The sequence below is a fragment of the Balaenoptera musculus genome, chromosome 2, assembly GCF_009873245.2.
Source record: "Balaenoptera musculus isolate JJ_BM4_2016_0621 chromosome 2, mBalMus1.pri.v3, whole genome shotgun sequence".
NCBI classification, from domain to species: domain Eukaryota; kingdom Metazoa; phylum Chordata; class Mammalia; order Artiodactyla; family Balaenopteridae; genus Balaenoptera; species Balaenoptera musculus.
This window is the reverse complement of record NC_045786.1, coordinates 172,805,767-172,829,397: the sequence shown is the minus strand read 5'-3', so window position 1 is coordinate 172,829,397 and position 23,631 is coordinate 172,805,767. Positions and strand designations below refer to the sequence as shown.

The 23,631-nt window shown below is 55.1% G+C and overlaps 2 protein-coding genes and 1 long non-coding RNA gene across 3 annotated transcripts in view; 2 read left to right on the top strand and 1 right to left on the bottom strand.

The window, feature by feature from the left end:
• Positions 1 to 2,286: 2,286 nt before the first annotated feature.
• Positions 2,287 to 11,644, top strand: LOC118890454. The gene is made up of 4 exons (XR_005018746.1): positions 2,287 to 2,563; positions 4,402 to 4,508; positions 11,266 to 11,326; positions 11,472 to 11,644. It is a non-coding gene; the product is annotated as an uncharacterized LOC118890454 (long non-coding RNA).
• Positions 11,645 to 11,910: 266 nt separating this feature from the next.
• Positions 11,911 to 15,781, top strand: LOC118890453. The gene is made up of 3 exons (XM_036843329.1): positions 11,911 to 12,107; positions 12,923 to 12,957; positions 15,247 to 15,781. Exons 1-3 carry the CDS (start codon positions 11,996 to 11,998, stop codon positions 15,727 to 15,729), a joined length of 630 nt encoding a protein of 209 aa, XP_036699224.1. The 5' UTR covers positions 11,911 to 11,995; the 3' UTR covers positions 15,730 to 15,781.
• Positions 15,782 to 17,790: 2,009 nt separating this feature from the next.
• Positions 17,791 to 23,631, bottom strand: part of DYNC1H1 (dynein cytoplasmic 1 heavy chain 1) — a 67,349-nt gene continuing 61,508 nt past the window's right edge. The window contains exons 67-78 of the mRNA XM_036842382.1: positions 23,541 to 23,601; positions 23,322 to 23,445; positions 23,081 to 23,194; positions 22,460 to 22,630; positions 22,129 to 22,346; positions 21,937 to 22,040; positions 20,221 to 20,432; positions 19,641 to 19,794; positions 18,956 to 19,098; positions 18,654 to 18,822; positions 18,318 to 18,445; positions 17,791 to 18,149 (exon numbers count right to left, since the gene is read on the bottom strand). Of these exons, the coding sequence (XP_036698277.1) occupies positions 18,021 to 18,149; positions 18,318 to 18,445; positions 18,654 to 18,822; positions 18,956 to 19,098; positions 19,641 to 19,794; positions 20,221 to 20,432; positions 21,937 to 22,040; positions 22,129 to 22,346; positions 22,460 to 22,630; positions 23,081 to 23,194; positions 23,322 to 23,445; positions 23,541 to 23,601 (1,727 nt within the window). The 3' untranslated portion in view covers positions 17,791 to 18,020. The remainder of the gene's footprint in view (positions 18,150 to 18,317; positions 18,446 to 18,653; positions 18,823 to 18,955; positions 19,099 to 19,640; positions 19,795 to 20,220; positions 20,433 to 21,936; positions 22,041 to 22,128; positions 22,347 to 22,459; positions 22,631 to 23,080; positions 23,195 to 23,321; positions 23,446 to 23,540; positions 23,602 to 23,631) is intronic.

The window sequence follows — 23,631 nt, the reverse complement described above, 5'->3', positions numbered from 1 at the left end:
AGTAAGTCAGACAGACAAAGAAAAATACTATATGATATCACGTGTGGAATCTAAAAAATAATACAAATGAACATATATACAAAACAGAAACAGAGTCACAGGCATAGAAAACAGACTAGCAGTTACCAAAGGGGAGAGGGAAGGGGGGAAAGACAAATTAGGGGTATAGGATTAACAAACAACTATGTATAAAATTAAGCAACAAGGATTTCCTGTATAGCACAGGTAACTATACCCATTATCTTGTAATAACTTACAATGGACTATAACCTGCAAAAATACTGAATCACTATACACCTGAAACTAACACAATATTGTAAATCACTATAATTCAATTTTAAAAAATTAGTGACTGTGCAGCTAATATGATTTGTGACATATTCATTTGGTAATTCCTTTCACCATTCATTGAAAAAAAATATTTTTGAGCAGTTATTGTGCTGTGCACATGAGGGAGTTTAGGATTGAAAGTTCCTTGGCTCACAGGGTGACAGTCTAGTGAGCCACATAGAAATCAACAGGCAGGGGCTTCCCTGGTGGTTCCAGTGGTTAAGACTCTGCGCTCCCAATGTAGGGGGCCCGGGTGGGTTCGATCCCTGGTTGGGGAACTAGATCCCGCATGCCTCAACTAAGAGTTTTCGCATGCCACAACTAAAGATCCTGCATGCCGCAACTAAGACCTGGTGCAGCCAAATAAATAAATAAATAAATAAATTTTAAAAAGAAATCAATAGGCAGCTTCTACACAGGCTGGTCTGGCCTGCTGTGGGAGTGCAGAGGAGCGGCTCTTAACCAAGACTTCGAGGTCAAGGAAGGCTTCCTGGAGGAGGTGCCAAACTAAGCCGCGGAGATTAAGAAAGTCGGGGTGGGGGCGGGGTGAGGGAAGCCTTTCCAGCAGAAGTCAGAGCTGTGGATGGTTGGGAGGGAGGGGGCTTGGTACCTTCTGGAATCGGGAAGGAGACGTGGGAGGGGCTGCAGCCCTGGGGCAGGCGCAGTGCTCCGGTCAGGATGCCGCCGGGGAGGAGCGCGGGGTTAAAGAGTTTGAAGGTCATCCCAGGGCACAGGGGAGTCACTCAAAGTTTTGTGGCAAAATTGTGTCCTTAAAAAGGCCTCTCTGGCCGCGAGTGGAGCACGGACGGGGGGCCTAGCGCGGCGGAAAGGATCAGAGGAGTTTCGCGAAGGGGCAGCAGGAGTCCACCGCCTGAACGTTGGGGCGCGGCAGGCAGGGAGCCCCAAGATTCGTTGCCATGGAGATGCCTGTGACGTCACACAGGTCCGGACCGCAAGACCCTCCTTCTCGACTCGGTGATGGTGACTGTGGGAACAAAATGGACATGCCATTCAGAAGGTAAGTCTGCAGTGACCGTCCTGTGCCCTGCGCACCCGACGTTCGCATTCCCACTCCAGCTGCTCTGCGTTATCATCAACCCCGGCGCCAACTTCACCTGCCCAGGGGTCCCGCCGGCCCCGACTTGAGTAACAGCACGGCCCCCCGGAGTCGCCCTCAGGGGCCAGTTCCTTGCTACGTCTGGAGGCTGCAGGGGGCGCTGCGGGTCTCGGGCAGGTGGGCGCAGGTGCGCCCACCCCGCACGAGGTGCTGCCCCCCGGGGCGCCTTGCCCCGCAGCTGCTGCCCGGCGCGGCGGCGGTTAAAGCCGCGCGGGCGGACCAGGATGCGGGCGGGCCTACTCCGGCGAGGAGTGGCCCCAGCGTCCGGGAGGGGCCCGAGGCGGCCGAGCCCACACCCTGAGGGGGTCCCCGCCCCGTGGGAGGAGGACCGCCCAGCCCCGTGGTGGCCTTGCAGGAGTGAAGACCGCGTTCCCCTCGTGCTGCGGGTCGCTGCCCCGCGGGACTGAGGACGTGGCCCCCAGCTCCGGGGGGGGGTCACTCGTGGGAGGCACGAGCCTCCACCGTGCGGGTGGGCCCTGCGGGAGCGAAGCACCCTGGGGCCCCTCTGACGTGAGGAGTGAGGATGGGGCCCCTGGGGCCCCACTCCCTGGGGCTGGGGCTCTTTCCCCCTTAAGGAGGAACACCTGTTGTCCCCTCCCCCCCGCTCCGGGAGGCGGGCCTGCAGGGTGGAGCGTCCCCGGCACGAGGTGAGGGCTGGCGGGGGAGGGAGGGATTGAGAAGCGGCCCCGCAGCTCCCCTCCGCGGGGCGCCCCGGGCCGGTTCTGACCGGGCTGAGGGCGGGGGGGCGGCCCTCCGGCTGACCCCGCCCCCTCCTGGGCCGGCCCGCCGCCTGTTCCTGGGAAGTCCGGAAGCTCCCCGCCCCTAGGCCCACGGGAGAGTTCTAGGAAGACCCGGAATTTACCTGGGGTCGATTAACGTCTGCACGCAAAGCTACACAGTATTTTTCCAAACTAAAATATTATTTTAACCTGTGGTTTCCTCTAGACAAACTGACGTAAAATAAGAAATAAAATCCCGGACGGTCTTGTTCTCTAGGTTTTCTGTGGGTTCCTTCAGCCTGAACGGGAATTCTTCTGTTTTGGTTGCAGAACTTTGTGATCTGATGGATTCCGAGGGGAGCCCAGGAGCTTTGGAGAGGCTGACCTACCACACAAGGTAAAATGAGACGTGGCCACCTCTGAAACGGCTTTTCCCTTTAAAGCTTGGTCAACGTTGTCTTAAACTGTAGTTGTAAGGTTTTTTTAAAAAATTATTTATTTATTTTGGCTGCGCCGGGTGTAAGCTGCAGCATGCGGGATCTTTAGTTGTGTCATGTGGACTTCTTAGTTGTGGCATGCATGCGGGATCTAGTTCCCCGACCAGGGATTGAACCCAGGCCCCCTGCATTGGGAGCTCGGAGTCTTACCCAATGGACCACCAGGGAAGTCCCCAGGAGTTTTAACTTTTGACCTGATTTTCACATGGCATTAAGGGACAGGAGATTGCAAAATGGAAAAAAAATATCCGCTGTCATTCCTTTTTTTTTTTTTTTAATTTATTTATTTTCCTTATTTTTTTGGCTGCGTCGGGTCTTAGTTGTGGCACGTGGGGTCTTCGTTGAGGCATGCAGGATCTTTAGTTATGGCGTGCAGGCTCTTCATTGCGGCACGTGGGCTTCTCTCTAGCTGTGGCGTGCAGGCTCCAGGGCACATGGGCTCTGTAGTTTGCGGCACGTGGGCTCTCTTGTTGAGACACACGGGCTCAGTAGTTGTGGTGCGCGGGCTAAGTCGCCCTGCGGCATGTGGGATCTTAGTTCCCTGACCAGGGATCAAACCCACATCTCCTGCATTGGAAGGCGGATTCTCTACCACTGGACCACCAGGGAAGTCCCTGTCATTCCTTTTTAATTTATATCTCAGAATAATTGTACCCAAAAGTGTCTGGTCAAAATAATAGCAAGTATGTATGAAGGTGTCCATCTTAAAAATTAACGCTGGAGAAAAAAAAAGAAGAAAGAAATACCCCCTGTGATTTGTGCACGAAAATACAGACCTAATGTCCCCCGCCCTTCCCAAAAACCTGACCACATACCCGGCAGAACGTATTTATTTGGAGCGTCCATTCTTTTTTTTTTTTTTGGCCAGGGATCGAACCCCGTGCCCCCTGCAGTGAAAGCGCGGAGTCCTAACCACTGGACCACCAGGGATGTCCTGGAGCGTTCCTTCTTGTTCTATGTGCAGTTAGGAAAGGGGGATAATGTTCAGTCTCCTGACTTCCCTTTAGACTATTACACTTGAATAATATTTGCTGAGAACCTACCTTGGCGAGTTGAGCCGATGAAGGTGTCCTTGGAAGATGTTCACATCCAGAATTGTTTCTTGTTAGAGTGTGTGTGTGTGTGTGTGTGCGTGTATGTGCGTGTGTGTGTGTGTGTGTGTGTTTGTGCGCACAGGGGTTTATCTTTAGAAATTCGACCTTCAAAGACTTCTTACTCTTCAGGTTCCTGGTCCAGGAAAGGTGCTCAGATATTTGAAGCTTGGCCCAGATCTTAGTTTCACGTGGGTAGAAAAATAAAGACCTAGCATCCTGTGAAACGACAGACTGTTTCCAGGCTGCCTATCTGCACTCGAATAAAGCTAATCGTCTTAGAAACCACTTTTGGGGAAGAGGAGTTTGAGAAATCTTTCAGGACAAATTTTATTGCAAGGAGAGGATGCCCATTTTGAACTGTTGGTTAGTTTTTGAATATTGTTAAGTGAGAACTTTTTGAGTGTGTTTTTCCTTTGAAGTGGAAATGCAAAATTGAGTTAAGCACTGGGACCAACTTCGAGGTGCCCCATTCGGCATCCTGAATCCCTTCATCCCCAGCGTGCCTCTTCCATGTGGTCATATGGAGGGTGGGGGCCGGGAGGCTCACGATATTTTTTCTCCTTCTTTGCAGATCTTGAGAGTAGATTTGCTAAGTTCCTCTTTGTCAAAAGACAATTTTGCATCTGCTCTGTTCTTTTCTCCAGACCAGCGTCTCTCTCCTCCAACTCCTCTGCTCTCAGAAGCTGGCTCTCCGGACTTCACCTCCACCTTCTGTTTGCGGCTCCTGTTCCTGGTTGCTTCTGGACTCCAGGTAGGAACCTTCAGAAGTGGCTCCAGTTTGGGAGCTGGTGTGTCCCTCAGGGGTGTTCCTCCCGGGCGTGGCTCCAGCGGTGGGGTGACCTGGGCTGCAGAGCCTCTGGGGTTTTGGACTGTTTTGGGAAGGCCCATTATCTTTTCCCTCTTTCTGCCTTGTTAGCAGGCTTTTTTTTTTTTTGAAATTGGAGTATAGTTGATTTACAAACAATGTTGTGATAGTTTCAGGTGTACGGCAAAGTGATTCAGTTTTACGTATATATACATATATATTCTTTTTCAGATTCTTTTCCATTATAGGTTATTATAAGGTATTGAATATAGTTCCCTGTGCTGTACAGTAAGCCCTTGTTTATTTTATATTTAGTAGTTATATCTGTTAATCCCAAATTCCTAATTTATTCCTCCCCCGTCCTTTCCCCTTTGCTAACCATAAGTTTGTTTTCTATGTTTGTGAGTCTATTTCTGTTTTTTTTTAAAATTAATTTATTTAATTAATTAATTTTTGGCTGCACTGGGTTTTTGTTGCTGCGTGTGGGCTTTCTCTAATTGCAGCGAGCAGGGGCTACTCTCCGTGGTGGTGTGCAAGCTTCTCATTGTGGTGGCTTCTCCTGTTGCGGAGCACAGGCTCTAGGCGTGCAGGCTTCAGTAGTTGTGGCTCGCGACCTTCAGTAGTTGTGGATCGTGGGCTCTAGAGCGCAGGCTCAGTAGTTGTGGCGCATGGGCTTAGTTGCTCCATGGCATGTGGCAGCTTCCCAGACCAGGGATCGAACCCGTGTCCCCTGAATAGGCAGGCAGATTCTTAACCACTGCGCCACCAAGGAAGCCCTGTTTCTGTTTTGTAAATGAGTTCATTTGTATCATTTTTTAGATTCCATGTATAAGTGATATCATGTGATATTTGTCTTTTTCTTACTTCACTTAGTATGATAATTTCTAGGTCCATCCATGTTGCTGCAAATGGCATTATTTCATTCTTTTTTTTTAAATTTTATTTATTTATTTATTTATTAATTTAATTTATTTATGGCTGTGTTGGGTCTTCGTTTCTGTGCGAGGGCTTTCTCTAGTTGCGGCAAGCGGGGGCCACTCTTCATCGCGGTGCGCGGGCCTCTCACTGTCGCGGCCTCTCTTGTTGTGGAGCACAGGCTCCAGACGCGCAGGCTCAGTAATTGTGGCTCACGGGCCTAGTTGGTCCGTGGCATGTGGGATCTTCCCAGACCAGGGCTCGAACCCGTGTCCCCTGCATTGGCAGGCAGATTCTCAACCACTGTGCCACCAGGGAAGCCCTATTTCATTCTTTTTTATGGATGAGGAGTATTCCATTGTATATGTTAGCAGGCATTTAATTTTTTTTTTTTTGGCCATGTCTTGCAGCTTGAGGGATCTTAGTTCCCTGAGCAGGGATTGAACCCGTGACCTCTGCAGTGAAAACGCAGAGTCCTAACCACTGGACCGCTAGGGAACTCCCAGCAGGCATTTAATTTTTATTATTAATTTTTTTTGCTTTTATCCAGTATTTTACTAATGCATTAAAGCAATCTATTTACAAAGTGAATTTTTTAAAGCGTCAGTAGGAAAATTTGCCAAGTGTTCAACCTGCAACAAATGTCTAATTACCACATTGACCCTTTGCCAGTCAGTACACGAAACCAGCAAAAGATGCCAGAAGAGGCTGAGAGACAAACGCACCCTCTTATTTTCCATTTCTGTCTTCCTGTTGGGCTTTTACTCCTCTGGTTTAATAACCACAATTGTGCAAAGTTGAGGGCCCGATGGGCAAGGGGATGGGGCTAGGACAGGTCAGGGGCAGACCAAGGACTGACCAGCAGTTGGTTTGCTGGTCCCTGATTTTTCCATTTTAAAACCCCAGGTTAGGGACTTCCCTGGTGGTCCAGTGTTTAAGACTCCGTGCTTCCACTGCAGGGGGTGCAGGTTCGATTCCTGGTCAGGGAACTAAGATCCTGCATGCTGTGTGGTCTGGCCAAAAAAGAAAAAAACAAAAACCCAGGTTACCAGGTTATGACTTCTTGACGCCTGTGAAGTCAGTCTGTGAAAAAGACCTTTTCCCAGGTGGGCCCTGGGATTGTTTCTGGGGTTTTTTGTTTTTTTTTTTTTTTTGTGGCCATGCTGCATGGCTTGCGGGATTGGGACTTGAACCCACATGCCGGGTATTTCTCCCCACGTATTGGGAATATCACTTTAAATGATTGAAATTCTGGCAACCAAAGTTGAATTCAGGGTGATTTCATGTCTAACCTGGTCTTTTGCCATCCTTGGTGCTTTCATGTTTGACTACAGATGCCTCCAGCCCAGGTTGGGGGCTGTCCCATCCCTCACAAACTAAACAGCGCCGTGATCTGCTCTTGTTCTTTTGAAGTTCAAGTGAAAAGAACAGAATTCTTTAAGATCATATGATTTTTCTCTGAGTACAACACTTGTACTAACAGGGCTTGTTAGTTTCCTGTGGCTGCCATAACAAATGACCACCAACCAGGTAGCCTGACAAAACAAGAGATTTATTCTCTCGCAGGCCTGGAGGCCAGAAATCTGAGATCCAGGTGATGGTTGGTTCCCCTGGAGACTCTGAGGGATACCCTGTTCTAGGCCTCTCTCCAGCTTCTGGAGAAGCTGGGAGAGGGTACCATTCATTCCACTCATTTCCACTCTCTCGGGGCCTCCTGAGAGAATTTTGGACAGCACCCTCCCGTCAAAGAAGAAACACCATATGGCATGCAGACTTCCACCACCCGGTGGATGGGTGACACTCTGATTTAAAATGTACTTTGGGACTTCCTTTGTGGTCCAGTGGTTAAGGTGCGACTAGGGTTCAATCCCTAGTCGGGGAGCTAAGATCCCACATGCCTTGTGGCCAAAAAACCAAAACATAAAACAGAAGCTGTGTTGTAACAAATTCAAGAAAGACTTTAAAAAATAAATAAATAAAATAAAATGTACTTTTCCAGCGGCTGGGTGCCCCTTGAGCCTGATTCCCTTGGGTGGTGCTTTGCATGGAGTTGGATGTTTCAGTGACATGTTCATCTCGGAGCAGCCAGTGAAATAATAAACCAGCACAGAGAGCAGCGTGCTAACCCCTCTCACATCCACGATGGGCTCCTCAACGGCTCACCCATTTTACTGATAGGGAGACTGAGGCTGGAGAAGCTACTTTATTTTTTCAATTATTTATCTATTTATTTATATTGAAGTGTAGTTAATTTTGAAGTATAGCTGATTTACAATGTTCTGTTAGTTTCAGGTGTACAGCAAAGTGATTCAGTTATACATACATATATATCTTGTAGGTTATTACAAAATATTGAGTATAGTTCCCTGTGTTATACAGGAGGTCCTTGTTTATCTATTTTATATATAGTAGTGTGTATCTGTTATATTCTAAACTCCTAATTTATCCCTCCCTGCTTCCCCTTTGGTAACCATAAGTTTGTTTTCTATGTCTGTGGGTCTATTTCTGTTTTGTATGTAAGTCAGGAGAAGCTACTTTATTTATTTATTGGCCTCGCTGTGCGGCTTGTGAGATCTTAGTTCCCAGACCAGGGATTGAACCCGGGCCCCGGCAGTGAGAGCGCTGAGTCCTAACCACTGGACAGCCAGGGGATTTCCTGGAAAAGCTACTTTAGACGTCTGAAGTCGTGCAGCTGGGTTAGTAGCAGGCATGGGTTTTGGACCCAGGAGGTCTGGTCCCAGGGCCATCAGCTATTCAGCCTCCAGGAGAATCTTTGTGGTTTCTGGCTTGGAGGTCTTACAGGATGGTGGAGCCGCTCTAGCCACAGTGAAAGGAGGGGTGTGTCATGGGGGGAGAGCATTTGGTTTGGCACATGCAGAGTGAGAGGTCTCTGTGGAGCACACGTGCGTGATTCATCCAGGAAGCATTCACTGAGCACCGCTGCGTGCTCCGCACCGGGCCAGGCCTGGGGGGCACAGCTGTGGATACAGCAGCAAAAAGCCCAGGCGACGGAGTGTGAGCTGGCTGAAGGGGCTTCGGATCCCGGGGACAGAGGAGGAGGATACAGAGAACGTTAGAGAGAGACGAGAACCAGGGAGAAAGCACAGCCTGTGTGTGTGAGAGAGAGGAATGGCAGCTGAGCGTGGGGTAGGTTAGCCCACGGGAGACACGGGGCCTCCAGGACGGCCTCACGCACACTCTGGTGTGTGTACCGGGCAGACGCTGGGCGGGCAGGGCACTCAGGGGTAGAGCTTAACGGACACGACTGGCAGGGAGCAATTTGGTGGCTCTCGGGACAGAGTGGTGACTTCTAAACGCTTCCACAGGAGATGTGCAAACAAACAACAGATCTTCTAACATCTCCAGCTTCCCAGCAGGAGCCTTTGTAGACACAAGTGCAGCCCACCTGGAATTGTCACCTGGGTTAGGCTGTGGCCTCGGCAGAGAGCTTCGAACTGCGGAGGGTGGTGGACGGGGAGAGAGCAGCGCAGCCCCCCGTGGGGTAAAGGAGCGGGGACGGAGCGCTGCAAAGAGGCCAGAGGAGAGAAGGTCAACCGGTCCAGAAGGAGAGGCCAGGAAGGGTTACTGGGTTTGTGTAACCTGATGGCTTCAGCATGGTTTCAAAGAATTCTCTAGTAAATCTGCATGATAATGGCTTTTAAAAGTAACCTGTGAGGGTGGAGAGGGTGGGTTGTCTGTTATGCGCTCTGCCTGAGAAGCTGCTGGGCCGGGTGGGTGGGGCTTTGAGGGGGGGTCCTGAGACCTGGCACCTTGGGACCCAGGACATCCCAGGATGGCGTTGTGTGTGTCTGTGTGTCTCTCTGTGTGTGTGTCTTTGTGTGTCTCTGTATGTGTCCGTGTGTGTGTCTGTGTCTCTGTGTGTGCGTGTGTGTGTCTCTGTGTATGTGTGTGTGTGTCTCTGTGTGTGTGTGTGCGTGTCTTTGTGTCTGTGTGTTTGTCTCTGCCTGTGTGTGTCTCTGTGTGTATTTGTGTGTGTGTCTGCGTGTCTCCATGTGTGTGTCTGTGTCTCTGTGTGTGTGTCTCTGTGTGTGTGTGTGTGTGTGTGTGTAGGGGAACAGAGTGCAGTCACATGGCAGGAACTAGGACCGGCGGCTTCTGGCCTTAGCTCTGTACCTCAGGGCGAATCAGATGTTCTTGGCCTCAGTTTCCGCAGCTGTAAACTGGTGGACACCCTCAGACCATCTGCAAGCTTCCATCTATTAACTGAATTCCTCCTGGCATCAAAGAAATGATACAAGACCTACGCAGAGGGACTTCACTTACTTAACTTCATTTACTTATTGTATATCGTGTAATGGTTTTTTTTGTTTTTTTGGCCTCACTGCGGGGTATGAGGGATCTTAGTTCCCCCACCAGGGATCAAACCCGCGCCCCCTGCAATGGAAGTGCGGAGTCTTAACCACAGTGCTACCTTTTAAATTTTTATTTATTTATTTAATTTTTGGCTGTGTTGGGTCTTCGTTTCTGTGCGAGGGCTCTCTCTAGTTGCGGCAAGCGGGGGCCACTCTTCATCGTGGTGCGCGGGCCTCTCACTGTCACGGCCTCTTGTTGCGGAGCACAGGCTCCAGACGCGCAGGCTCAGTAGTTGTGGCTCACGGGCCTAGTTGCTCCGCGGCATGTGGGATCTTCCCAGACCAGGGCTCGAACCCGTGTCCCCTGCACTGGCAGGCAGATTCTCAACCACTGCGCCACCAGGGAAGCCCCCTAATAGCTTTTTTTAACCATGTGTATGAAATGCCTTTTCATGAAAAGGTCTCTAAGAAATCCTTTACCCTGGTGCCCATCAGCCAGTCCCTGGCCTGCACCCCAGGCAGGGGGGCGGGGAATGGGGAGAAAGGGGGGTGAGCTTCCTCTACTTGTTATAATTTCACTTTTTGGCACTTTTATCTAACCTAGGCCTAGAGAGAGTACTAAGTAACTCCCAGGGTGTGTTCCTTTGGAAATCAGAATTAATTCCGTTTGGGCCTGTCAGAAGGACACGGGAGCCAACTGAACAAGTTCCAGCCAAAGTCGGAACGACATAAATGATGTAGTATTTATTATAACCCAGGTATAAAGTAAATGAGTCTGTACTGATATGAATGAATGACTGAATAAGTCAATAAATGGGAGGAAAATCACCCAGGCCGAGGAATTTATGGAACTTCTCCCTCCGGGGGCGTCATCCTAACTCCCCACACCTGAGTGGAGGCGAGGTGGAGAGGCTTCTTCCCAGAGAGGACGGGGTGGAGGGGGAGGCGAGGGAAGGTCACTGCACGGTGGAGAAGGCTGCGGGGCGTGGCTGCAGCCCGGCGACGGACACGTCGGGGTGACAGCACCTGCTGTGATGCCCTCGTGATGAGAAGGCGCCTCACCTCTGTCATCGTCCCCGCACCCGTCACCCAGTGCGTTCACGAGGAGAGCATCAGTAAGTCCCAACCGAGGGACAGCCTCGCAAAGCTGTCAAGGCCGTCAGAAGCAGGGGAGGCCTGAGACACAGCCAAGAGGAGCGTAAGGAGACGTGAACTAAATGCGTCCTGGATGGGATCCTGGGACAGAAAAACGATTTCGGGGGAAAATTAGTGATATCTGAATATATGGATTTCAGTTGATACTAAAAAAAAAGGTAGATTTTTGGGTTTTGCTTTAGGGTCTGGTTTGTAGCATTTCCCGTTTCTGCCTCAGAACTGGTGTTCCAAGGAGCCCGGTTTGGGGAAGCCTGAGTCGACCATGTGTGGCGCACACAGTTGCAGGTGGTGCGTGTTTGTAACAGACGTGTTTCCCACAGAGCCTAGGGCACCAACCCCTGGGATTCCGGAGGAAAGCAAGTGACATGAAACAGCAAGGAGGTGTGTAGTCTCTTTTTTCCTGAATTCGCGTTGTGATCTGTCTTGTTTTGTTTTCAGTGGATGTTCTCTCTCTGCTCTTCTTGGGGTACGTGGTTTTAAAAAAAAAAAAATTGTCAAATGTTTTTAACGACCTTGTGCTTCTCAGGGAAAGTTCTCTGAGTTTGTCAACTTGGGCAAATCCGTCCCCAGTCTGGCTTACATTTCTCATCTGCTGAAAAACCAAGCGGGAAGGACAGGTGAGCTGGATGAGTGGCCCCCCACTCTGCTCCAACGTTCTAGAACTTTCTGTGTCAATGAATGTGTGACTTTCCCCGTGAGCTTCTATAAGACCGGGCATCCGGGTGCGAAGGGGCTTCCCCAAATCGAGGCACTGGTTGTGTGCTGCCTCCCATGCCGCCAGCTGCTGGTGGTTTCCTTTTTAGTGAAAACATTTTTTAGAAAACGCCCTAGATTTGTCTTACCGAGCTATAACTCACAGAGCGAATAGCTCTGACTTTTGACAACCGTACCAGGGCACTGGAGACAGAACAGCTCCACGGCTCCAGGAAGCTCCCGCTGCCCTACTGTGGTCAGCCCTCCCCCACCCCTGGCAACCACTGACCTGTGCTTTGTCCCCGTGAGCTTGACGTTTTGCAGTTAAGTGAAAGGTCCATCACTGGCCCCTGAGCCATGGCTGGTCTGTGGAGCGGCCAACCCAGCTGCATCCAGGCAGTGTTCCGTGAGGCCAGCGCCAGGGCCGGATTCCAGAAGAGGCAGAGAAACATGCTCCGTCGCCTCAGGGTACTCCCTCCCCCCCCCCCCCCCTTGGCGGGGCGGGGGGGACACAATGGGAGGGGTGGAGGCCCAGAGCAGACCCCGTGTCCCGGAGAGCAGGAACCCTTGCCCAGGGACCCCACCCATCCTTGGAATCCTTGGAATTAGTCTTCTCAGCGGTTCTTCTCAGCGGTGTCACCTTTTCAGGCCTTTTCATTCTTCCCCAACTAGAGATGTTCAATTTCCTGTCCTTTGAGAGTCTGTCTTTTGATTAAGAACAAGAGTTGCTTTTCCTGGCAGCCTGGTGTTAGAGGGGAAGGTTCTAGAATATCGGATGTGAGTCCTGGGTTCTTCCCAGGGACCCTGAGCAAGGCCTGGCCCCTGTGGGCCTCAGCTGCTGCATCTGTGAAGGAAGGGTTTGGGGTGGATGATCTAGAATCTTCCACCATCTTCTGGCTTTGGGTCCAGAACACGTGCCAGGTGCTGTGTAGGATGGGTGGGTCCTTCCTGGTCCTTCCTGGTGCGGTGGTGGGTGGTTGAATCCAGCTGCCGAGTCTGTCTCCTCTCCGCATTCCTGGTTCCAGTTTCCCCGCTTGCAGTGGCCCAGGTTTGCATTTTAGTCCCACAAGCCACGCCTGCGAAGGGGTCCCCCGCCTGTGTGCAAGCTCCCGGGAGATGCCTCTCTTGTCACCACCCACCCCGCAGGGCCACCGTCCACAAGTGTCCACATGGCAGGAACTGCTGGCCTGGGCGGTGGGCCCCTCGTTCCTTGCCTTTGAACATGAATCTGCTGTCTGCCCCCCTTCGTAGAAAGGATTGTTCAAACTTTTTATTTTTCCAGGCCAAATCACAAGAGGAATCACCTGGACTTTGCTGAAGTATCTGGAGAGAGGTATGTCGCCGAAGGAGCCGGCAGCTGCTCCTGTCTTTAGGGAAAGTTGGGAACCCCCTGAAGTCCAAGTTCCCAGAGGCCAGCCAAGGGCAACCTTGCAGGCAGACCTTTGTAAGGACAGTGGTCTCGGGCCTGTGCTGTGAACTCCTCTCTGGCCAGGGGTGTGCTATATTTTAGAAAAAACTTCACTTGGATATTTAGTTGATTGTTTTTTTTCCCCTTTCCAATTTTTTTTTAAGAATAAAAAGACTCAAAGCAGTTTGCCTGAAGATTGACAAGAACAATAGGTTTGCAATTAGTCAACCTCAAAATGAATCTCAGTCAAATTAAATTCACTCCTGCTAATCTCGCAGGTGCAGTTAACCCTGGCCTCGTGGTGGTTTAAGACACCAGGTGTCGCTGAAGAACAGGGCTGGCGTGCTGCTACGTCGTTCTACCCCAAAGCAGTGAGTAGAGGACCTGGCCAGGTGTTTCTCGGTTTGCGAGAACTGATGCTGTCAGTTTATTGCAGTGTGAGACACCCCCCCGCCCCCCCCACCCTCCAGCAGCCAACATAAACCAATCTGGGCCCTGGGGCCTCGGGCCTGGCGGGGACACTCACTGCTCTGCCGGGGGGTGGGTGTCACTAGAACGGGTGTCCACTTCGTGAATTCCAACAATTCTGACCAGTGTCTTTTCTTCTTTCTTTTCTTTTTTTTTTTTTTTTAATTTATTTATTTATTATTGGCTGTGTTGGTTCTTCCTGCTGCGCGTGGGCTTTTCTCTAGTTGCAGAGAGTGGGGGCTACTCTTTGTTGCGGTGCATGGGCTTCTCACCGCGGTGGCTTCTCTTGTTGCAGAGCACGGACTCGAGGCACACAGGCTTCAATAGTTGCGGCACGTGGCTCAGTAGTTGTGGCGCACGGGCTTAGTTGCTCCACAGCATGTGGGATCTTCCCGGACCAGGGCTCGAACCCATGTCCCCTGCGTTGGCAGGTGGATTCTTAACCACTGCGCCACCAAGGAAGCCCCTCTTTTTTTTTAAAAATAATTTTTATTGGAGTATGGTTGCTTTACAATGTTGTGTTCTGACCAGTTTCTGAATCTGGAATGATTTCGGCTGCCTCTAGATTAAGGTGTTTGTATTCATTTTTGCCTTCTGGAATGAGTGACAGTGTCGGCTCTCCAAAGGGGAAATGAGCCCTCTTGGGAGTTTTCACTACCCAAGGGAAAGGACTCCACGGGGTCCCTGCTGACTCGGGCCTCGGGTCCCTCTGTGGGTGACTGAGGCCACGGGTCAGCGGGGAGGGAGGTGCGCACACGTCTGGCCGTGTGGATGGACCTGATTGTTTGCCGGTCCTCACGGCCGGGCCGTCTGGAAGGAGGCCTCAGCACCGCACGGGGTCGCCCGCGGTGATGAGCCGCGGGCACTTGGGCCTGCTCTCTGCAGGCCTTTCCAGCCAGAGCCCCTCAGGCCAGAGCACTGGCACGGGAGGAAAAGAAGAAGAGCAACAGGTAGGAAAGTCTGGTGCGAGGGTGGCGGGTGAGGAGGGTCGGAAGCTCCGAAGCCCCCTTGGCCGGCGGTGGTAGAGGTGGGGACATTTGGCTGCCCTGGGGGGTCTCCTGCCCCTGCTGTCAGACCCGCTGCGCACGCGGCGGCCTTTGAGAACCACCTCGGACACCTTGCAAACAGTGAGTGTTTGGACTTAGAGACTCATTTCCGCCTCCTTCGGCCGCCTGGGACGGCTCTGTGTGCCGGGGACCGAGGCTCCACGGCCCGGCCGCGGCCTGTTTGTGCAGGCCGGTCAGGGAGCTGGGGCGGCCTGAGTGGGGCCCCCACCAGGGTCATGGCGCCTGCTCTTTGGAGGAGCCGCTGGGGGGAAATGAGCTCCGACCCCTGGTGGTGGGCAGGGTGGAGCCAACGCTGGGATGAGGGCTTTAAATGATGGCGCTCAGGCTGAGCCCCTGGCAGTGGTGAACCCTTGGGCTTTCTGGGGGCTGTGGGGATACTTATCGAATGCATTAAAAAAATATATTTATTTATTTGGCTGCACCGGGTCTTAGTTGCGGCACGCGGGATGTTTAGTTGCGGCATGCGTGGGGGATCTAGTTCCCTGACCAGGGGTCGAACCCGGGCCCCTTGCACTGGGAGTGCAGAGTTTTAACTGCTGGACCACCAGGGAAGTCCCTATCGAATGCATTTTTAACGATTTATTTGCAGGGCAGATCATGCAATTTAGGCATGTAAGGGGTGTGCTCTACTTGAGTCCACTGCTAGAAATTGCTAACTGGCTCAGAAATCCTTTTGTCATCGGTTTTTAGATCTTTATGATGCCGATTCAGAAGACCTCCCCGGTCACTCCTCCTGTAGTTTCAACGACTGCTTTCTGGGCAGTGTGAACTGTGACGTGCCTTTGCACACGCTCAAGTCCACGAGTCCAGGGGAGGTGAGCTTAGAAGACCCCCTCTCGGCGAACATTCCAGTCCTGGTCCTGACGGCCGCCAGCTGGGCCCCTGCATCCCCGGAGGCCAGCGGCCTGGAGGTGCAGGGGCGGACGGCCAGGCTCCCAGGACCCCCGGAGGACTTGGGGATGGCGGAGGAGGACTGGGGACCCCACGACGTCGGCAGACACCAGGGCAGAGCCAGAGCATCACGGCCGCCACCTAGACTCGGGACCGAGAGGGACAGGGGGCCCAAGCTCTCACTCTCCAAGAGGAAACTGGAACTTTTACTTGCAGAGCCTGAGAAAAATAAGAGAAAGAAGCAGTATGTGGCCTAGACCAAGGTGAGCGAGGTGGGCGGGGTCACCTGGGAGCGGGTGTGATGCGTGACAGGCCAGGGCCTCAGCGGTCAGAGCGACGCTGACTAACATAAAGAAAGAGCTTCCGTGAAACCTGTGGCCCCTTTATGTCTTTTTTTAAGGTTTAAACAATAGAAATGTATTGTCACAGTTTCGGGATCTAATAGTGCGAGAGGAAGGTGTTTGTTAGTAGTTTACATCCTAAATAATGTCTCTGGGCCCCACTACTTCGCCTACAAATGGGTTTCCAGTTCAGGAAAGGCCCCGCCTCCCCTGAATCCCAGAGAATTTCCTTACTTTTGCTGAACATTTATGTATTTTTTAAGCCTTGACTCGGGGCGGTAGGGGCCCACTGCTCTCTGGCTGACCTGTCTCCCGTTGGGCCCTTACGCCCCCAGAGCTCTTCACATGCAGCCATCCCCGGGGGGCTCGGGCTTTCGGGATTGATGAGAGTTTCGTCAAGGTAGTGAAAACAGATGGGCCGCTGCCCCTGGCCTGAGAAGACTCCCTCTGCCCTGTCCCGTCCTTTCTCTGTCCCGTCTCCTCTCCTGAGCAGGGTGTCCTGATGGGGTAACATCTGAAAGAACGGGTGGCGGAGGCTCTTTCCTTTTTCTGTCTCACTGAGCCTTTTTTTTTTTGGTTTGTTTGTTTTTATTATTATTTTGGCTGCATCGGGTCTTCGTTGCTGCGCGCGGGCTTTCTCTAGTTGCGGCGAGTGGGGGCTACTCTTCGTTGCAGTGCGCGGGTTTCTCATTGCAGTGGCTTCTCTTGTTGCAGAGCATGGGCTCTAGGTGCGTGGGCTCAGTAGTTGTGGCTCGTAGGCTCAGTAGCTGTGGCTCGCGGGCTCTAGAGCGCAGGCTCAGTAGTTGTGGCGCGTGGGCTTAGTTGCTCTGCAGCATGTGGGATCTTCCCGGACCAGGGATGGACCCCGTGTCCCCTGCGTTGGCAGGTGGATTCTTAACCACTGCGCCACCAGGGAAGCCCCTGGTCCCCCTTTCTGCCGGCTCTGCCCACTGTCTAGCCTGAACCCCCGATGGCAGGTGAGGGGTGGTCTGATGTGGGGTCCCTCCTCGGGCCCCACGGACGGAACTTCCGCGGTGGTGAGGCTGGGGGGCAGGAAGTAGGGGCCCCGGGGAACCCCGATGGGGAGCCTCAGTCCTGGGCCTGCAGTGCCCTGCCCCCACCCCCCGGACACATGGGGACGAGGGTCTGGCAGTTGGAGGGGCTCCTGCCCTGCCCTGCCCTGCGTTTCCCCCCCTGCCAGGCCTTCAGGGTTTCTAGGATGGCATTCCTTCCCCTGTGCCCTGGAATCCCTGCCCGGCACCACCCAGCACCTGTGCTCGAGACCCTTCCCCGTAAATGGGGTGGGGGGTGCGTGGAAGGGTCAGGCGGGGCCAGGCACCCACGGTGGGCCTCCCGGGGCTCTCCCAGGCATTAGCGATGCTCGGGCGAGAGCCTGCGGCACCGTTAAATACTCCCAGTGACTGAAGCAAAGCTAAAAAGCCTCATTTATTGGTTCAGAGAAAAACATGTAAAATGGGCCCCAATCTTCAGTCCGATATTGCTCTGGACTCCCTCAGGCCACCCAGGGACCCCAGAGGGCCTGTCCGGAGCCGGGTAGGAGGCGGCTCCGGCTCTGAGGCTCCAGGCCGCTCCGCAGAGGCCGCTGGGGCTGGGAGGGTGTGGGCAGGGCCGGGGCGTCCAGTCAGGCCGAGCTTGGCTCACAGGCAGCCCGCGGCAGGACGGCCGGGGTCACGGCAGGGCCTGCGCTGGCGACCTAGCGCCCCAGGAGCTCTCGCGAGGCCCTCGCCCGTCCCTTCCAGCCGCCACCCCAGGGTCGTGGGAACGAAGGCGCCAGGGAGGAGGCGGGACGAGGGCGTCCACCTGGGCCATGGGGTCCCGGTGACGAGACACGGGACACGGCGCCAGCCCCACGCCCCGGGAGCGCCCGCGCTCTCCTAGGAACAGGGCTGCCTCTGTGTTGTGAAGGGTCCAGGGTGTCCACAGGAGCCGGAGCTGAGACAAGAGGCCGGAGCCGGCTCATGCTTAGTGTTTTATTTCATAAAACAAGCCACGCTTTGGCCCTCAAAACCACGTCCCTGTGTCCCTCCCGTTTCCGCCTCCCAGCCGTCTGGCTTCTTTCGGCTTCTTCCAGCCTCACACCAACAACTTTCCTTTGACAAGTCCGTACCTTGCACACATCCTAATAATGAATAAACGTTAAATATTAATTTTACTGTTACAGAAAGGGGCGCTAGAAAAGGCGAGTCTCACTCGGTGCAGAGAACGGCGACGCCGCGCTCGTAGAAGCTGCGCGGGTCCTCCTTGGTCGCGATCTCGAAGTCCACGGTGAAGATGAGGTCTGCTCGGGTGAAGTTCAGGTAGACGGGAAGGGTCACCTGCGAGGAAAGGGGGCTCTGGGTCAGGGGCTCCACGTGAGAGGGAAGGGACGGTTCCTCCTGCGAGGCAGGGACTCGCGGCCGGAAGAGGGCGGGGACGTCGCCCTGGCGCCCGGTGGGCGTCCTCAGAGTCTCCCTGACCACAGAGGACGGGAAGGAGGCACTCACCACGTTAGCCTTTTTCTCTGTGTTTGTCTGCTTGAGCCAGCGCAGCTGCGTCAGGGGGAGGACGGTGGAGATGGCGTTGGAGAGCGAGAGCTTGTTGTTGCTGCACATGGCCCCCTGGAGCTTCAACCCTGGGGTGGGAGGGGCGGGCGGTCAGGACCCCCCGAGGGGAGCACGAGCTGCGCGGCCACGGGCCTGGGCTCTAACTTAACACGTTCGGGTGCGAGCCACCAGCGGGCGGCCCGCGAGGGGGCGATGGCCGAGCGGCAGGCCTGGGGACGGGGGAGGGGAACCTGAGCGAGAAGAGAAGCCCGGCCGGCCGGAGCGGCCCCCACTCACCCGTGACCCCAAAGCTGCAGGCGTCCAGCGTGGTGCTCTGCGAGGTGGTGACGTTCACCTCCAGGCAGAGCTCCTCCAGGGACCAGCTGTTGGCCTGGGCCACGTACTGCCTGGTGGCAGTGATGTACGCCTCGGGTACAAACAGGCCGCCCAGGCACACGTGGATGTTCTGTGGGAAGAAGCAGCCCCAGCTGAGAGCCGGCCCCGCTGGGCCCCTGAGTGCCAGCACCCGGGCCAGCTCCTGACCCTCCCTGGGGACCCTCCCTGGGACCCTCCCCCGGCTCCTCAGGAGTGGCCGCCACCTTTAGCTCCTTGGCGCCACCAGAGGCCGCCGCCAGCGAGATGCCTTGCAGCTGTTTGATCCTCTCACTGAAGTCGGAGACCCACTGGATGACGCTCATGCCGGCGGGCACCGTGTAGTGGGACCAGCTCCGGGGCAGAATTCCTGCAAGCGAGGGGCCCCGGCCTGGCGTCAGCGCCGGCAGTTCCCGCGGCGCGGGTGGGCGCACAGCTGAGCGCTGGCAGGTCTGCCGCCGCGTGCAGGCTCTGCTGCGTCCCCTCCCTGGTGCACCTCACGCCCTGCTCGGGCCACCGTCCCCGCCGCGCCTGCCCCGCGCCCAGTCCGGGTGACCCACGGGACGCGTCTGGAGGAGCTCAACCGCCCCGAGGAACCACAGCTGCAAACCCTGCCGCGGGTGGCTTGGCGGTACTGCCAGTCGAGGCTCTCGGGGCCCATGGAAACCCTGGGGGGGTCCCTGTGCCTTTGGACCCCAGCACCCCACCCTGCTTTCCCCCTGTCCTAGTCCTCCCTAAAGACTGCAGAAGTGAGTAAAGATTTTGTTCAGTGTTCAGTGAACCAGCATAAAAGGAAAACAAATTCTCGGGCGTTTCTAAGTCTGCTCCCAGGTGCGGGTATCGAGCTGCCCTGAGGGAAGTCTGGGCGAGGCCCGGCGGGAGCACCTGCACCCAGGGGCACCGCAGGCGCACCTTTCACCAGCTCGTTGATGAGTGTGCGCAGGTAGTTGGTCTGCTTCTTCTTGCCCTCGCACACCTGCACGACGTCAGCAAGATCCTGGCGGACGTCCTGAAGTAGCTTAGCGCCCATCTTCACCTCTCTCTCAAAGAATCTGAACAGAGGATCCTAAGGGTGTTGGAAAAGAAGACCAGAGTGAAGGAGGGGAGGGAGTCTGGGAAGAGGTCTTTTCTCCAGCAGAAAACAGAACCAGAAGTAACTCAGCCTCAGGGAGCCCCGGTTTCATAGCCCTCCCCGTGTTACAGTGTCACCCCAGCTCGACCCTGCACTAGACCTCGCGTGAAGCTGTCGGCCTGCCTGACGGATGGCAGCTCTGGACAATCCCGTGAAGAAGGAGAACGGCCGCCGCCGCCTCCTCGGGAGCCATTTACCTCCTCGTGGAAGACGGACCACCGTCACCCTAGGGTGCTCCCTCCGGCCCGGCCCAGGCGCGCGTGCGCTCCGAGGCGACACTGAGCTCGGCCCGACCCGCCCGGCCCCGCTTGCTGGGACCACCCCAAGCCCAGGGACGCGGCGGGGGTAAGGCCCGGCCACCTTGATGTTCTCCACCGTGCGCTTGAGGTGGCTCAGCGTCTGGGGGATGAGGTGCAGCCAGTTGGATGCGGTGGTGTGCAGCGTCCGCATCCAGGCGGGGCGCCCGTCGGACGTGGCGTCCGGCCTCGTCTTCTTCTCCGTCTCCGCGTAGGCCAGGTCGTCCTCGTCCTCCAGCATCTGCATCTTCAGCATTTTGCTGATCATGTCCACGCCTGGGCCGCGGGGAGAGGGTGCACAGCAGGAGAGCAGAGGGAAAGGGACTTGAAGGTAAAGGCCGCACACTGCGTTTGTTTACACAGGTCTAACCGTGCGCCCTGCAAGGTACCACGCAGGCACCTGTCCTAAAGCGCGGAGGACGGCCTGGCCAGAAAGGTAAGGCGGCAACGACAGAAGAAACAGCACCACCAGGTCAAGTCCCGACTGCTGGGGCTGCTCCAGTGGCCGAGTGCAAACACCAGAGGCCTCTCCCAGGCTCGCGCATCCACTGTCGTCAGGGGGTGGGCTCGGGGGTGCGCCGGCGCCAGGCGGGGAGGCCACCTGGGCTGTTGACGCGCGACCACTTCCGGCTGGGACTGCGCTGAGCCATGTGGCGGCCTCCCGCGGGCTCTGGACTCCGCCTCTGCCTGCGGGTCCCTGACCTGAGTGGGGCGCTCCAGGTCCAGTTCCTGGGCGGCGCTATCACCTGGAGGCTGGGCTGGAGGACAGGGCTCAGCTTCCCCAGGCCAGGCCCCTGTGGCTCACACCTCACGGCCTCCACGTGGGCCACACCACCTGGGGCACCGTCAGCTCTGGCGTGACACGGGGCTCAGATAACAGTCACTGCAGTGTTGAGGGCGACCCAGCGCCGGTCCCAGCAGGCAGCACCGGCGTTAACCCGCTAAGTGATCTCAGTACACGCTGCCGTAGGAGACAAGGCCCAGCCCCCACCCCCGCCCGAGACCTGCCCAGCACCCAGGCCTCACGCCCTCTTCTGCTTCCCTGCTGGCCAGCCCGGCCTCCCTCTTGGCCACCTGTGGGGCCCGCCGCCCCCCGCCTCCCCCAGCGAGGGGCACACGTTCGGGGTCGCCATCAGTCAGAAAGCAGGCGCCACGGCTAGGGGTTCTCGTTACAGAGCTGAATCGCGGGCCTGAGGTGAACTGCTGGGGTCTGTCCTATCAACCAGGGTGTGAGTTTGGGCAAATCACCCGTCTTCTGGGCCTGTTTCCCATAAAGAGAAGCCTGGCTCAGATGAGCAGTTCTCAAACCTGAGTGTCTCAGCAACCGGGGGGCTTATCAAAACAGACGCCGCGCCCCAGCAAGCCCAGTTCTGATTCCCCGGCGTGGGGCCCGAGGACCTGCATGTCTAACTTTGCAGGGGAGGCTGAAGTTGTTGGTCTGGGGACCACACTTTGAGAACCACTGGGTTAGATGATTTCTTGAATAGTCTTGAAGTTCTAAAAAAGTGTATTCTAAAAAGAGACTAAAAGATTTAAAATGTCACTTAATGCCAAGAGTTTAAAAAAACTGAGCAGGAGAAAAAATGAAATTACTTCTGAATCTAAGACAAAAACCTAAAAGCAATTTCCCGACTCCATGTATGCAGCTATCAAGCCTTTTCCCTGGAACGGAGCCCATACTGCAGGAAAGACACCGGCGGGAGCAGATGATTTTCCCTGCCTCCCCGGGAGTGGAGGAAGGGAGGTGTGGTCTGGGGGAGGAGGAGAGCTGGGTACCCACCCTGGGTGGTAAGGAGGACCTTCTCAGCGTTGTTGGGCAGGCCCAGCCAGGAGGGGGTCTGGGTGTCGGGGAGCAGCTCCACCCACTGCACGAACTCCTCTCGCCTGGAAAAGCAGCGCGCCGTTAGCACCGTTACACGCAGGCCGGACACGCCCGGTGCCTCCACTGTGGGTCCCGGGGGCGGGCGCCCACCTGATGCCGTCTGGCATCTGGATGTCTTTGTGCCCGTCGACCTTGCAGGCCAGCTTAAATTCACTGTCGAAGCTCCTGGTGGTGAACAGACGCTCCAGGAAAGTGTTGAGCAGCCGCTGGTCGAATTCGTTGTCCACCCGCCCGCCGTAGATGGACTGCGCCATCAGGGTCTTGAGCGCCGACCAGGGGATCTTGTCTGGAGAGATGTTCTGCCTTCCCTGGGGGGGTGGGAGGGGCTGGTCACGGGGGTGGAGGCTCCTCCTCCCTCACGCTCACGGCAGGCAGCCGCCTGTACACAAGTCCCCCCTCTCACCGCACAGCCCACGCTTGCCTTGGCCGTGTCGTCTAGCCACGTGTCCACCGTGTCGCAGGCCGACCGCAGGTCAGACTCCCCGAATTCATACTTCTTCGACCACCCCAGGGGTGCGTATCGTAAGCGTTCTTGGATGATGGCGTGGAACCAGGCCAGCAGGAAGTACAAGCGAGCACGCTCGTTGGGAGACTAGGCGGGGAAGTTAGCAAGGAGAGAATCACCAGAACGCAGCCCCCTCTCTATCTAAGAAAATAGTGCCGATCCTGTCGGAATCAAAGTCTTAAAAAGAGCTTTCCACGTAGTAACGTTGGAACCACTGTGATCTTAGTAATTAACACGAATGTTGTTGTTAGGAGAAAACTACACCAATTTTTCTATTAATAAAGATGTACTCCCAACTACGCTGTTAAGATAAGCTATTTAGCCAACAGAAAATTACACAGGAGAGAACAAGTTTCTAAAAATGGTAGAAAAGGTGGATTAAGGCACAAAAGGAAACAGCACTTAAGAAACACAGAACCGACGCACCACTCCTGCCACAGTGCTCTCCTGCCCGCGAGCCGAGCCCTGGTCTCCCTCGGTGCCCGGACGTCTGCGCGGCCGCTACACCCCAGCTGGCCTCCGAGCCCCCGCGCTCACCTTGCATATCCGAGACACGGGGATGCTGCTGAACGTCCTCAGCATGTTGGCCTTCACGCCCGGGGGCGGCTCGAACACGAAGATGCGGCCCGCTCGGAGCAGGTTCACGGGCACCTGCGCAAGACACGGCACCCGTGACCGCGGCTTCCACGTGCGTTTCAGCTCACACACACGTGCACACGGACACAGAGGTGCCAAACCAGCGCCTCGCACACCGCCTCGCACCCTCCGTGCCGCCCACCTTGGGGTTGATCTCCATGGTGAGGAAGAGCCTGAAGCAGGCGTGCGGCTGCAGTGAGTGCAGCTTCTTCTCCAGCTGCATCAGCCAGCCCGGGGCCAGGTGCACGTTCTTCAGCATCACCCACCTGCAGGGCAGGGAGAAGGCCGCAGCCACACCTCACCTTTCCGGCCTGAATTCTTGGGCCCTCGGGCCTTGTAAAGCAAAACCAAACAAGCCTACCTGCCCGACTTCACGGCTGTATTTATCGCCTTATCTGCTTGGTTAAAGCCTTCTGCCGAGCCTGGTACCAGAAAGCTTAGTGTCAGCACGC

Coding starts and splice junctions, on each gene's coding strand:
- LOC118890453 (XM_036843329.1), top strand. CDS start 11,996: ATGGCTGGTCTGTGGAGCGGCCAACCCAGCTGCATCCAGGCAGTGTTC. Junction 12,108..12,922: donor CATGCTCCGTCGCCTCAGGG/TACTCCCTCCCC, acceptor ATTTTTCCAGGC/CAAATCACAAGAGGAATCAC. Junction 12,958..15,246: donor ATCACCTGGACTTTGCTGAA/GTATCTGGAGAG, acceptor TAACTGGCTCAG/AAATCCTTTTGTCATCGGTT.